At 40.7% G+C, this 12747-nt stretch overlaps 4 protein-coding genes across 4 annotated transcripts; 3 read left to right on the top strand and 1 right to left on the bottom strand.

The window, feature by feature from the left end:
• The first annotated feature begins 488 nt into the window (after positions 1–488).
• Positions 489–3227, top strand: LOC145709254 (alpha-2-macroglobulin-like). The gene is made up of 15 exons (XM_081786932.1): positions 489–616; positions 683–808; positions 852–1012; positions 1091–1150; positions 1223–1321; positions 1384–1436; positions 1487–1553; positions 1729–1748; positions 1861–1919; positions 1968–2019; positions 2286–2332; positions 2383–2463; positions 2574–2725; positions 2788–2893; positions 3056–3227. Exons 2-15 carry the CDS (start codon positions 711–713, stop codon positions 3225–3227), a joined length of 1227 nt encoding a protein of 408 aa, XP_081643058.1. The 5' UTR covers positions 489–616; positions 683–710.
• A 753-nt stretch (positions 3228–3980) lies between these two features.
• On the top strand, positions 3981–4889 carry LOC145707897 (uncharacterized). The gene is made up of 3 exons (XM_081785487.1): positions 3981–4049; positions 4128–4709; positions 4760–4889. Exons 2-3 carry the CDS (start codon positions 4490–4492, stop codon positions 4825–4827), a joined length of 288 nt encoding a protein of 95 aa, XP_081641613.1. The 5' UTR covers positions 3981–4049; positions 4128–4489; the 3' UTR covers positions 4828–4889.
• A 2538-nt stretch (positions 4890–7427) lies between these two features.
• Positions 7428–9124, top strand: LOC145707306 (uncharacterized). The gene is made up of 4 exons (XM_081784814.1): positions 7428–7535; positions 7585–7698; positions 7807–8013; positions 8193–9124. Exons 1-4 carry the CDS (start codon positions 7476–7478, stop codon positions 8427–8429), a joined length of 618 nt encoding a protein of 205 aa, XP_081640940.1. The 5' UTR covers positions 7428–7475; the 3' UTR covers positions 8430–9124.
• A 377-nt stretch (positions 9125–9501) lies between these two features.
• Positions 9502–12282, bottom strand: LOC145709253 (long-chain-fatty-acid--CoA ligase 4-like). The gene is made up of 10 exons (XM_081786931.1): positions 12185–12282; positions 11649–12074; positions 11345–11601; positions 10905–11283; positions 10550–10862; positions 10418–10504; positions 10152–10372; positions 9915–10093; positions 9675–9872; positions 9502–9634 (listed from the first exon to the last, which is right to left on the bottom strand). Exons 1-10 carry the CDS (start codon positions 12189–12191, stop codon positions 9584–9586), a joined length of 2118 nt encoding a protein of 705 aa, XP_081643057.1. The 5' UTR covers positions 12192–12282; the 3' UTR covers positions 9502–9583.
• Positions 12283–12747: the final 465 nt, after the last annotated feature.

Below are 12747 nucleotides of genomic sequence, written 5' to 3'. Positions count from 1 at the left end.
GTTTCCAATGAACATCAAATACTGTTAGATTAAATCGGGTATTTACTGAAAAACAACTCTCAATCATTACTTGATGAGAGTAGAAACAATAATAAAGTGGCTTACCAAGAGCATTTATTTCGTATAGAAGGGAAAACGAGGCACTCCTTGTTTAGCCAAACACAGTGTTAATAATTAAATTTATAATTGACTCTCGTACGAGAGTTTGCATTTAGTATTGAACCGCTTTAATCAAGTCGAGTGATGAAATTCTTGAAGCAAAGACTAAACACTAAAAAATGATGAAAAAGGCTCTACTTCCTTCACACCCGATTTGCCAGCAGTCGACGCTCGATGACACTTCCACATGGCTAACATCGTTCGCAGTGAAAGTCCTGGCTCGCGCAGATCGCTCCTCGAAGAACGTGTTCGTCGACTCCCAGTTTTTGCTAATCAAGCCACTTGAGTGGCTAAAGAACGCGCAGAAAGAAGACGGCTGCTTTGAAATGGTCGGCTTTGTGCCTCGAAATGATTCTTACGAAGATCCTCACAGCCGACAACTCGCAATGAATTCGTTTGTCTTGGGAAACATCATCGACGCCACTAAATGTGGAAAAGACTATGTCGAAAGAAATTCGTTTTACAAGGATCGTACTCATTAAATTTCAGAGGACTATTTCTTACCAGAAAGATCAATTTTGAGTGCGTAGTAGAATGTCATCAGAAAAGCTATGGGCTGCATCACCGAAAAAATAGCGGATGAGACAATGATCAACCCCCATTCCGCCATTTTGGCGCTTCGGACATTCGCGCAATTCGTTAACAAATGGTTTGATAATTCTAAGGGAACATGAAATTTAGATTTCTTTCAGTGAAGAACAGGATAATGACGAAAAGCTATGGAGATCGATCGGAGGGTTTGTCGACCGACTAATTGGTGTTATCAGGAAAACAATCGAACTGGATCCAAGAAACACTTACATGAGCTTTGACATCAGAAAAGGATCCATTGCAGCTCAAATTGAAGCCACAGGTCTGGTTAGCTTGAAAATATCTCGTAATGCTAAGAAGAAGTGATTGGGCTTAAGCAAGAACGCTAACCTCTAAACAGGACTGATGCTTTCTGCTTCGACGGAATTTCTCTTCGCTCCAATCGCAAGGCGCAAGAAAGGAACGTGTTCAACAGATTCAATTTGAAATAAAAGGGAAATTAGCTGAAAATTGCTGGCTGAACTTGCCTGAGCTTTATCGGCTCTGAAGAGTCAAAACGCGGATTTCATCAATTTCAAGAAGAATTGCAAATATATGATCAGCTGGCTCGTTGGCCAAAGAAACAGATTAGGCCCGTGATATTTTTCATTTGTTTCTTTTTCTCATTGCTGGACGAAAAATATCCGCGTGAAGGTGGATGGCGAAACACGCAAGATACAGTCGCCGCATTGGAAGGAATCCTCCATGTTTGTTAAATGTTGACCCGTGTGAAGCAAGCTTAACTTTATAATTTCAGTACACGCAAGGACACGGGAAAAGCAATTCGCGGCGAATGAGCACTAACGAAATGACATTGCTTTTTGGGAAGGATTTTTTAAAAGAACAATTAAAGGGTAGCGCTAAAAACGAACATGTCCGAATTCACACGAATCATTCGTAAATTTAAAAACCTCATGTTTATAATTCTCGCAAACGTGCGCCTGTTCTCGGATGGTGTCTAAATTAGTGTTAATTTTATTGAAAAAAACCCTTCAAAAGACTCGCAGCAGTCCACAAAGGAGGGTCAGCCACATTCTCGGGAAGTAAATTATCGGGATTTTTTGACGAAGGCGCTTTCGTAAAATTCCCGATTTGTTAGGTGGCAGTTAGTTGACGTTGACCCTCGAGTAGTCCCTTCAGATCGGCCGCGATAATTCCATGTTGCTTCAACAGACTCGTGTTACCGGCAGGTACCCGTCTGTTCAAATATAAAATTAAATTGTTATCGTATTTCGAAGTGTCGATGAGCTGCACATCAAGGCGGAAGGGAAGGGTTGTGCAATGATTCAGGCAGCCGGTTGTTCTTTACTATAATAGGTTTTGTCTCAGGAAAAACATCTATTGCGGAGTCTAAAATTGAGGAACTCGCCTTCGCTTTCCCTCAAAACAAAACATTCCTCTGTAATGAGCGTGAGGACCAAGTGGTTCCGTTCTCTGAACAAAAAAAGAATACAATACCTTTGAACAGTTTAGTAGCTGTAAGGTATTTACATGTGTTTCCATGTTCACAGCTGAGATCTGGGCGTTTCAAATGAATCAAGGACAACTTTTAAAAGATTTCAAAATCGTACAACGTACCAAATACGAAGTACGCGTTAGAAGGGTAATTCTTGAGTGCTTGATTGTACACTTTAAAATGATGCTCCTCTTCAGCCTGCACCTGGAAGTTTTCGTCAGAGGAAAACCAAACGAGTGCAGATTGAAGAAAGACCGACAACTGACAGTTTGCACTAGGTATTTTAACAAATCAAAATTCATCAAAAAATGCAGTAACACTTGGAGCGTGTCACCTTATGCACTTTCCAAAGCTCATAATCTCGGAATTTAATAAGAGATCTTGCTAGATACAAATCTGCCGCCTCGAGTCAGCTTTGGACCAACATGGTTATCGTCGAAGTCGAGATCACCTCTGGCTACTGGGTCGACTACGAATCACTGAAAAACGTGGTGTCTGGGGGACACCTGGTTGGAATAAGGAAGTACGAGATTTCCGAAGGAAAGGGCCGTTGACTTAAGTTTTGCAATGCTGCGATTGAACAGTTTCGAAGCCACAGTAAGACTCGCCAATAATCGTCTTTTATTTGAATACAGTTGGGCCAGAAGACATTTGCCTCTCGCTTCATATAAAACCAATTGTTGAAGTTTCGAACGAAGCACCAGCTAGGTGAGCTCAGTTGAAGTTCAAGCATTCATAAATCAGGGATCTAAAATATCAGTAATTGTAGCTTCTCATTTCAGCATTAAAATTTGACCGATTAAAATTTACGTAAAATTGGCGCTGAAAGTGCCGCTGAGACTGAAAAACCACTTTGATACTTGAGTCTAGAATTTCTGTGTATGATTACTACGACGAGAACCGGAAGGCGGTGGCCACTTACTCACCTCTCTGCACAGACGAGACTTGGGGCAATTCTGGTTTAGAACTTCAGAACCCAAACAAGCAAAGGATTCACAAGCGCATAAACATTTTATTTAATTTTCGGCTAAAATTTGTTTGAAATCCTGCTCGAAAGGATTGCATTCGATGGAATCAAGGCTACTGCGTCAATTTCTGCAAACAGGAAATGCTCTTATTGTCTTTTTTGCTTCTTTTTAACTAGTCTAAATTATGGTCGTTGCTGAGCTAGCATGAAGTGGTTGGATACACCTTCAACGAACCCCAGTCCGAGGTAAAGTGGCGTCTTGAATAAGGAGCTGCCCTAAAGTGTGAAATCATAAGACTATAATTAAACATGTTTTAACACGTTCTTAGCGCCAAATGCCGCCAAAGTGTGATATTTCGCGGAAGGCGCAATTACTGCGATCTCTCTGAGCAAGGACGGTGCAAATATGGAATGTGCCTGACGACTCTGACTTATTACCGCTGCGAGTGCTCCGACGAACGTTTCGAGCCGGACGCCTATGGAACTAGCTGCCAACCACGTGATAAGGAACGCGGTCGATCATTGCCCAGAAAGAGCAAAGTGAATACAGCCTCCCCGAATACAAGAAAATGCGATAAGACGGCGGTCGATTAAACCAGGGCACTTCTCTTTTTTGGGAAAGTGGCACCACCGAGGCCACCCGCGGCAGGATAACACAAAAGGTCAAAAGGGATGAACACGACCGCTTGAAAGGGCCTCCTTAATCAGTGGCGTCGCCACCTTGAAGACGTCGACCACTGCAAGACCAGGAACGGTTCACATAAGACCCGCAACGGAACTGCGCTCACCCCTCGATCTAACTGTTAGACTCGTCTTGAACCATGTCTAAGCAATCCCTGTACAAATGCTTTCTGCATCAACCGTTTCGGAGGCTCATACATTTGCGAGTGTAAACAGGTACTGGTATCTAACGAGCGCTTGTTTTTGCGACAAATAGCTGGATTCACTGAACAGCTAAATGAACGCGGAATTTAGGGATACAGGAGGAAAACGCACGAAATCTGCGAGGACGTTAACGAGTGCAAAACAGAGACCAACCCTTGTGGCAAACTGCTGTGTGTGAACACGCCAGGCTCCTACGAGTGCAGATGTCCAGTAAGCACTCGCAAAGTGCAAATAGGAAATTTGCTCAAATGCGAACCAAGATGTCCGCTTACCCACAGGTGGAAAGAAGGCCTTCTTGGCGGAGCATGTGAGCCACGATCACCCACAGCCTGCACACAAGGAAAGTGATAATTTCATATTGATCGACTGACAGTTAATTTGATCATATCCTTTACAAAGGCGCGAATCCCTGTGGAGCCGGCACCTGCATTCCGTTAAAATTTGGACGACACATGTGCAGCTGCGCGAAAGGATTCAAGCTCAACGAGAACGGAAAATGCGTCGACATCGATGAATGCGCGGAGGCAAACGAAAAAAGAACGCGGCCTTGTGGTCTGCACCAAGCTGCGCAGTGCTTTAATTCCGAAGGTTCATTTAATTGCATCTGCCTCCAAGACATGATTTATAACAAAATGAAGAAGACTTGTGAATGCAAAAACGGAACAACGGCAGGTAACCAGCCGCTTATCAACCATATAGTAAACCTGATGGATAAACTTTAGACGGAAGGTGCAAGCCTGAATGCCCGGAAAACCTTGATCCGATTGATCGAGCGGTCCGTGGATGCTGATCTTTCTCCCCCATTACACACAAGAAAGACTTTTTATTCTGAAAATACACTTGAAAAGAGAAGGTGAAACTTTTCAGCCTAAGATATTCACTAGCAGTAACATATTCACTTCCAGGGTGAACTAAGAACGGATTTTTATTGTATAATGATTTCAATATTTTCTAATCAAAATCTAAAGCAATTTGCTATGGCGGGTGCCTCGCCTTGTTGTTGCAATAATAAGCTACTAATTAACATAGAGGTAATTTGAGCATATGTTCTTTTTATTTGCAAAATAATAGTGATTGATTAAAACAGCAGTGTTATTTAAAAAACCAAAGATCAATTAGTTATAATTGCAGGCGTGTGTAGACTTCCATTAGTAGTAAAGTACTCTTCCTGATCTGTCACGTGTTAAATGGGAGAAAGTGCTTTCGAAACATCTCAATTTGATCGCCCATTTCCGCTCGGGGAAGGAGCCTCGTTCGCTAGAATTTTCATAAATTTAAATTCATTAAGCCAAAGGTGACTAGAACCTCCGGTATTCGCAGTTCCAGCGGCTTCGACTTGGCGACTTCCACCCACTCACTCGAGAAACGTTTCATAGGCTTTTTCACGAGTTGACGAATCTTTCTTTCATCTATCATTTAGGATTTGACTTATTCTTAATTTTTACCGGATAGTAAACAGCAATTACACGTGAAGCGGAATACAAATAGAAATTTAACTTAAATTATAGCTCGAAAAGGGCGCGGCCTAATATTGATTAGGCTTTTTTCGCTGGTTATTTGTAGTTCGAAGGTGTCGGAGCTTGTTTTTCACGAAAATACTTGCTGTCAACTCTAACGTGGAAACATAGCCATGGAAGTAAGTGCGCCCTGATTGATCGTACAACTTTTCGAATTTGAAACTAGAAGAGCGCTGGATGAAAATATGAAAAATATTTTTTTCAATTACCGTGCTCTGTTGAAGCGCTCATTCACGGACAGCATGTACGAATCGCGGTCTCTGATTTCTTCCTGTTCTTTTTTAGAGAGGAAATAAATTACATTTTGGGATGAAGTATCCGCTATTTTAAAGCTCATTCCTAGTCTAACTTTGAATTTATTTCTTTGGATTCGTTTAACTGCGAGCTTGCGCGCATTTTCAATGTCCATTGCTTTCAAAACTAGTCGATGGGAAAGGCAAACGGGGGTTAGAAAGAGACGTGAACGCGGTAAACTTCATTTCCGCTAAAATTATATTGTCGCGGTATTTTTTTTCTTCGCGGCAATCAAATTATCTTTAACTCGTTTTTTTTAACGAAGAAAAGAAAAAAAGGAAGAACTTTGTAACCCAACTCGAAGATTTTTCTGCTTGGCTTGGAACTGGTTCTTCAGGCCGGCTTAAAAAACGTGCTGTTAGTTTGCATGAAAGCCGCGATTAACACGTTTGCGCAAATGAAGATCATCTCCCGTGCAAAGAAACAGAGCTTGGTGTTTCAAGCACATCTCTGAGTTTACAAACGCTCACCTCGATTACACTTGTTCAACATCTTTTTAATTGAGGCTTTTCTGGTCGCCGTATTTACGCTTTGGGAACAAAATCATTGTGGAGCTAAAAACTGAAGTTCTATAAAATTCCATAAATAATTCGATGATAAAAAGCAAAGTATTTATTTGCTTGATAAATAGAAATTGAATGGCTAAATGACTGAGAAAGCACTTGTTTCCGCAGAGTTGTATCTGGGAACAACAGAAGTGGTGCAGTTTTCGATAGAACCGCTGTTTCGACGAGTGTTCAACTTAAACAGAGAAAAAAGTGTTCGGTCTAAATATTATGTTCACGTTACTGGTTATCTTTTAAATATTCACTTGCGAAACTCGACTTTGTGCATCGTCCATCTTTTCGAATAATCTAAATCTTTATCTAACTACAGGTTAATCGACTGAAAGCCCTTTCCTCGGATGATTTCGGCACTCCCTGGAAATTTTCTTGCGTATAGCTGTCTGATTTATTGGGAAAACTATCAAGTGACTTATCTATTTAATTTACACCGATAAGCCTTTATCTTAGCCTTTGTCTATTATTAATGAATTAGCAATAATAGTAAGAAGCGTCCATTTTACAAAGTAAATGAAAACTTCAAGAAGTCGTTGCATGATTTTCTCTCTTTTTGCTTTATAGATTTTTACTTTTTTCTTTCGCAAATTGATAAAAAAAAAGTTTTCCCTTGCCCATGAGAGATCGCTTAGAAAGTGTAATTTCTTGCTGATGATCGAGCTCTGCATGTGCAAGAGTGTTGTCTCGATAACGCTGATTGACAGGACAAACATGATAGAACAGCTTTAGTTCTGCGTGGCGACACATTCCCTGTCAATTCCTAGTTCAATATTTTCTCCATTGGTCAGTTAGCCGCCGTTCAACCGAGTTTTGCCCACTTTGCTTGAAATATTTGCTCAATTAGATTTTTGAAATTGTTTTTTTTTCAAATGTTTTCTGAAGAAGCATATCCTTATTATTTCCTTGCTTCAGGCTTGCAAGAGCGCGAGTAAACGATTCTAGCGTGCTCGTGAAAGCTCTCCAGCGCCAGAGTCGGGCGCCATTCCGTAAACTATCGAAGAACGTCGACGCTTTGAGCACTTCAATTCGAAATCAAAAAGAGAGACTAAAAACACGTTCAAGAGAGAATGAAGGTGACTTCTATAGCGCTTGGCATAGCTGCACTAGGATCTGTCGATGCTAAGAAGGTAGGAGAGAGAGAGAGAAATCAACAAGGAGAATATTGACCAATTTCAGACACCCTTTCAACGACGCATTGAAAAGTCTTTCAATTTACTTGACGAGTGGGCCTATTTTAACATGGCGAACCACACCAAGTACACCGACATTGTCCCGGAACTAGACAACCAGGCAAAGTTATTCGATTAGTAATATCCACATTTTAATTAATTTCAAAATTAACTTTCTAAATTTTAAGCTTATTAATTTTCTAAATTTACACTCAATAACTGGCAATAGAGCAAATTTAACTACAAAGTGACCACGGTTCGGAGTAAAGTCGTTGACTACTATTTGAAATTGGTCGGAAAGATTGCGTCTGGCTGCGCGTCGCTCGATAACTGCGAAGAATATTTGACATGTACCGGTGTTGGAGATAGGCTGAACGATCTGACTCGCTCGAAACCAATGGTTCAGGAGTCCGACTATTTCCTTGAGTTTACAAAGGTATTTTTTAAGCAAGCTATTTGTAATTGAGATTTCCGTTGAAAATGATCTTGTTGACATCGAAAACAATTATAATTCGAGTCTATATTTCTGCTTTATTCTAGTTAGATTTAGTTTTGTAGCAGATTCTTGAGTAGAAACTGTAGTAGAAGCAAAATTGAATTCATTTATGTGTTAAGTCGCACCTGAAACGCTCTCTGAGAAAGTCCTTATCGCTGGAATGCGGAGCAGACCAAGAGAAGCTGGACAAGTTTACGGCAAAATTTGAGACACTGGTCGAAAAGTTCCGTGAATGGCGGCTGCAATGTAGCAAATTTCCAGCGAGCAAGTGCCCTGCGTATTGCGACGTTATCGAGAGAAATAGCGGTAAAGTCTGCAAAGAACAAGGATGGACGAAACCACCCAAGGATGTTTGAAAAAATACTCGACGACAATTAACATTTTAATTGACTAAAATCCATGCTAAACGACAACTATCCCAAGGTTATATCCAGCGATTCGGGTATCAATAATTATTCAATTATGGCTTTGAATTAAAAGGACCGCTCGGGCACGCAAGCTTATCGAGGAGAAGGCATAGTTTTTTGCGGCTGCTACTAGTTCCTTGTCTCCTAGAATCTAAGAAAGGCACTATCTACTAATGAGCGATTTTCAGTTTCATTTCAAGTTTTGAAATGAACGGAATCGGCTCTTTAGAGAAACCAAAATCATGCTGGTAGCATTTCGCGAAAAAGAAGTGAAACTTGCCCCGCGGCGAGTGCTCGAGTTTGATCCATTGTAAATAGATTATTTTAATTTCAAAAGTTTTACAATTTCATTTTGCTACTGATTTTGCAAGGGCAAGCGCGGTGTCCACGATTTGGCCAAAATTTCTGTGCGAAACCGTGACTTGCGTAAAATCAAAAAGCAAAACTGAAAACCCGAATCGACTCAGCTCTCCGACAATCCTCGCGCGCAAACAGCTGTACAGATATCAATAGAAAAAAAAATGACAAAGAAGACGGATGCATTATGAACCGATTTTCGGCGTGACAACAAAACTATAAACAAACGAATTCTTTCTTAACTTAACTGACTAAGAAATTGAATAAATATATTATTATCATTATTATTGTTTACGAGAAATTTTATGTGAAGATAATGACACCTTATAATTGGGTGTTTGCGATATTTGTAACTAACTTAAATGCATTAATTTAATCTAATTGACAATTCAAGATCGAAATCATGCGCGCAAAAACCCTACCTCCGTTCAAAATGCCGGCAGCGCAAGAATTTCATTAACCTTGTAAGCCAGCGTTATGCAGTACCAAGGAACGACCGTTAAACTCAATTTAATATCGTTATCACGTTTCCAGGCTTAGAGTGAAGCGTGTCACTTTTCATGTTCCACAGTTGTTGCGCTTCAAACAAAAAATAAAACATCTTTAGTAAGAAAATCTATGATAGACAATCATTGATAGTTTTAATCATTTTGCCGTTTAATTTTGCAGGAAGCTTTTTATTCGAGCACTTTTACATAAGTTAGTAATGGTTACTTAGTAGCAAAGTTGAAGAACGTTTTCATTTTTCATTTTTTGTACAGCTGTTTAATTTGCTTCGCGTAATATTCATTCAGTGGCTAGAACGAGAGTTTATCAGTGAAAATCATAGAATCGTACCTTTCTCTTGAGTTTAAATGCATCAGTAACGAGTCCAGTCTCGGGCAGCCATTGTAAGCTTTCCACGAAAATTTTCGATGGAATTTCTTGTTTTGTCAATTTAATCTCCTTTGCTACTTTCCAAACGTCTTCGGTGATCATCTTTATAATCCTCTCATCTTTGCAAACTGCTTCAAAGTCGCCAGAGACGAACATTTCCTAAATGGTATCATGAGAAGAACGCAAGTCTCGATTTAGTACCGTAGCTGCTTTGAGGACTTCGTCTTCTTTAGCAACGGCGACGGCAACAACCGAGAGCTCATTTTGATCAGCAAAAACGCAGATGTTCGTCAAGTATTTTGAAGTCTTCAACGCTGCTTCGATTTTTCCAAGTGCAAGGTACTCTCCATGTCTCAGTTTAACCAAGTCTTTCTTTCGATCTGAAAGTTGAAATAAACAAGATAATTCCTCCTTGATTTCATTGAAATCACTGCTTACCAACGATTCGGAGCGCTCCATCTGGGTCGAACTGGCCGATGTCGCCGGTCTTGAACCAAGTTCGTCCTTGTTCATCAGTAATGTAGTCTTCTGCAGTCTTTTCTGGCATTTTGAAATATCCTACTGTCACAGCTGGTCCTCCGAAAAGAACTTCTCCCTGTGGAGGATTGTTTGTCGGAAAATATCCCGCTTCTTCCCAAGGAGCGAGCTTGACCATAAGTCTGAAATGGAAAGTAAGACTCTATAAATTTAAACATTAAACGCACGTATCGATGACTCCTCCGCATCGACGGACTTGATTATCGAAGCAGTCACTAACAGCAACGCCTCCGGAAGACTCGGTTAATCCATAACTGAATTCTTGGGTTAAAAGCCATATCTCGTACTTCTAAAAATACCCGATAAGAACAGGAGCACAGAGAGTTGCCTGGGTAAAGCGCTGCGTTTTTTCTTCTAGTGGAGCTCCTCCAGACAGAAGAAGTCTGAGTTTTCCTCCCATCATCGCTGAGGTCTTGGAGAAAATGAGTTTGTTAAGGATAGGAGTGTCACGGCCGATCTCAAGCTGACGGACTTTGTAATCGTAAGCGAAATTGAAGAGCCATTTCCCGAAAGCAGAACCGCTATTGACTTTTCCTTGGACCCCTTTTCGAATTCTTTCCAGAATTTCCGGAACCGCGGCAAGCAGTGTAGGCTTCAATACAGTAGCGTCACCTAAAATTTGATAAGTAAAAGTAGCGAAAGCATCGATTGCACCTTGACTGCCTTTTTTAATCCTTGATGATAAATCAGTTAGCGTAAGGGCAGAGCTGTAGCCAATTTTAGTTCCATTCCAAAGGACACAACTCTCAGCCATGCATTCAAGGATATGAGCAAGTGGCAGGTATCCAATGTAAGTGTCGTCAGGACTAAAGCGATGCCCAGTTTGAATTCGCTCGCCAATTCCAGAGCATGCCGCGACCATTCCTTTTTGCCTGATCATTACTCCTTTAGGTTTGCCAGAAGTGCCGCTTGTGTACATAATCATGCTGACTGTTTCTGGAGTCGGCCCATCTGGTTTTGGCTTTTTCGAGTTCTTCCCGATCGCGTACATGTCTTCCCATTCGATGATTTTAGTATTCGGGTAATCTTCTTGCTTTTTTAGGATTTTAGTTTGCAGTTTTTGATTTTAATTTTTGATTATTTGAGATTTTTAGAATTCCTTCCTTGACTTTCAATTTAGCAGAAAATGAGTCAAATGGCGCCCAAACAACAGCCTTTAACGAGGGCACTTTTTTGAGGACACCAACGAGCGACCTGTTGACTAGGTCACCTGAGGTCAATAAGTAATCTACTTCGGCCTCTTGCAGAGCAGCGGAGACCGCTTCGTCTCCAAGTGAGGCGTAAACTGTGACAATGTCTATGTTGTGCTGAAAACACGCTTGGCAAGCAATTTGCCAGCAAGCACGAGTTTCTAAAAAGAAAAAATCGTTGGCTAGAAATTCCAAAAAATCTATTTACCCATATAAATTGCGACTTTCTTGGCGCCAATTTCAGTCAGCGCTTTTGCGAACTGATCGACTTTCTGGCCGAACTCTCGAAAAGTGATCCATTTGTACTCGCCATAAACAGCTTTCTTGAAGACTTTGCCATTTGGCTGTACCTCGTCCACTTCTTGAAGCAATTCTCGCGTTCCGAGAGCGGGCAAATCGGCGAATTTTTCGACCGCTTTCAGAAAGACCTTGTCCATAGTGCGCTCGCCATAATAGTATGTCTCAATAACTCTCTCTGTATCGCCGGACATCCAAATGTTCTCTTCGCCTGGCATAAGCTTGGATTTCTGCCGAGTTTGATACTCGACTTTTCTCCTCTGATTCGTTAAAATATACCATGGTATCAACGACAGTCTGTCCCATAAAAAGCCAATAAGACCAGCAAGTAACGTTGCTAAAAACATTTTTTAGCAACTTTTTTTTCTCTCCCTTTTTTGATTCCCGGGCTCGATATTTGCCCGACATTGGGGCCATACAAAAACAATGCAAATACAAATTTCCTACCTGTCATATTGTACGCACTCCGGTTTCTCTATTCAAATAGGCTCTCAAAAACAGTAAAAAAAAAGAAGAAATAAAATTCGAATCAAGTCCAAATCAGAAATATGCAAGAGGAACCTTCGGCAGACTTTTTCGGATGGGGCCATGCTTGTTTGACCTGTTCAAATACTCCGAAAACGATTGCATAAGTCGATCTCCGGGATTCCATTCCACCTCTTCTGCCCTTCTCAGCAAATTTGATGCGCAGATGAATTTGAATTGTATTTTTCAAACTGCTCTTTTGATTTTATTTCCATTTGTGTGCAATAATGTGATTAGAAGAAGAAAAGCCGGAATAGGATGATTACAAATTTTAGCGAAAGGACAAAGTTTCAGTCAACATAAGACGCGACGGTCAACGTCCCAAAGCATGCATCTTACGAAAGCAGAATTGCCCTCAATCTCGGAAAGACAAAAAATTCAATTGTCGAATCTTTGATTTCATCATCAAAAAAAAAATAGTGTGCACTTTCAAAGTTCAAATTTATAAACTGTTGACCTTTAGCATAAAATCACGAAATCACGAA

The sequence above is a fragment of the Oikopleura dioica genome, chromosome XSR, assembly GCF_907165135.1.
Source record: "Oikopleura dioica chromosome XSR, OKI2018_I68_1.0, whole genome shotgun sequence".
Taxonomy (NCBI): Eukaryota; Metazoa; Chordata; class Appendicularia; order Copelata; family Oikopleuridae; genus Oikopleura; species Oikopleura dioica.
This window is presented reverse-complemented; position numbering and strand designations above follow the sequence as displayed.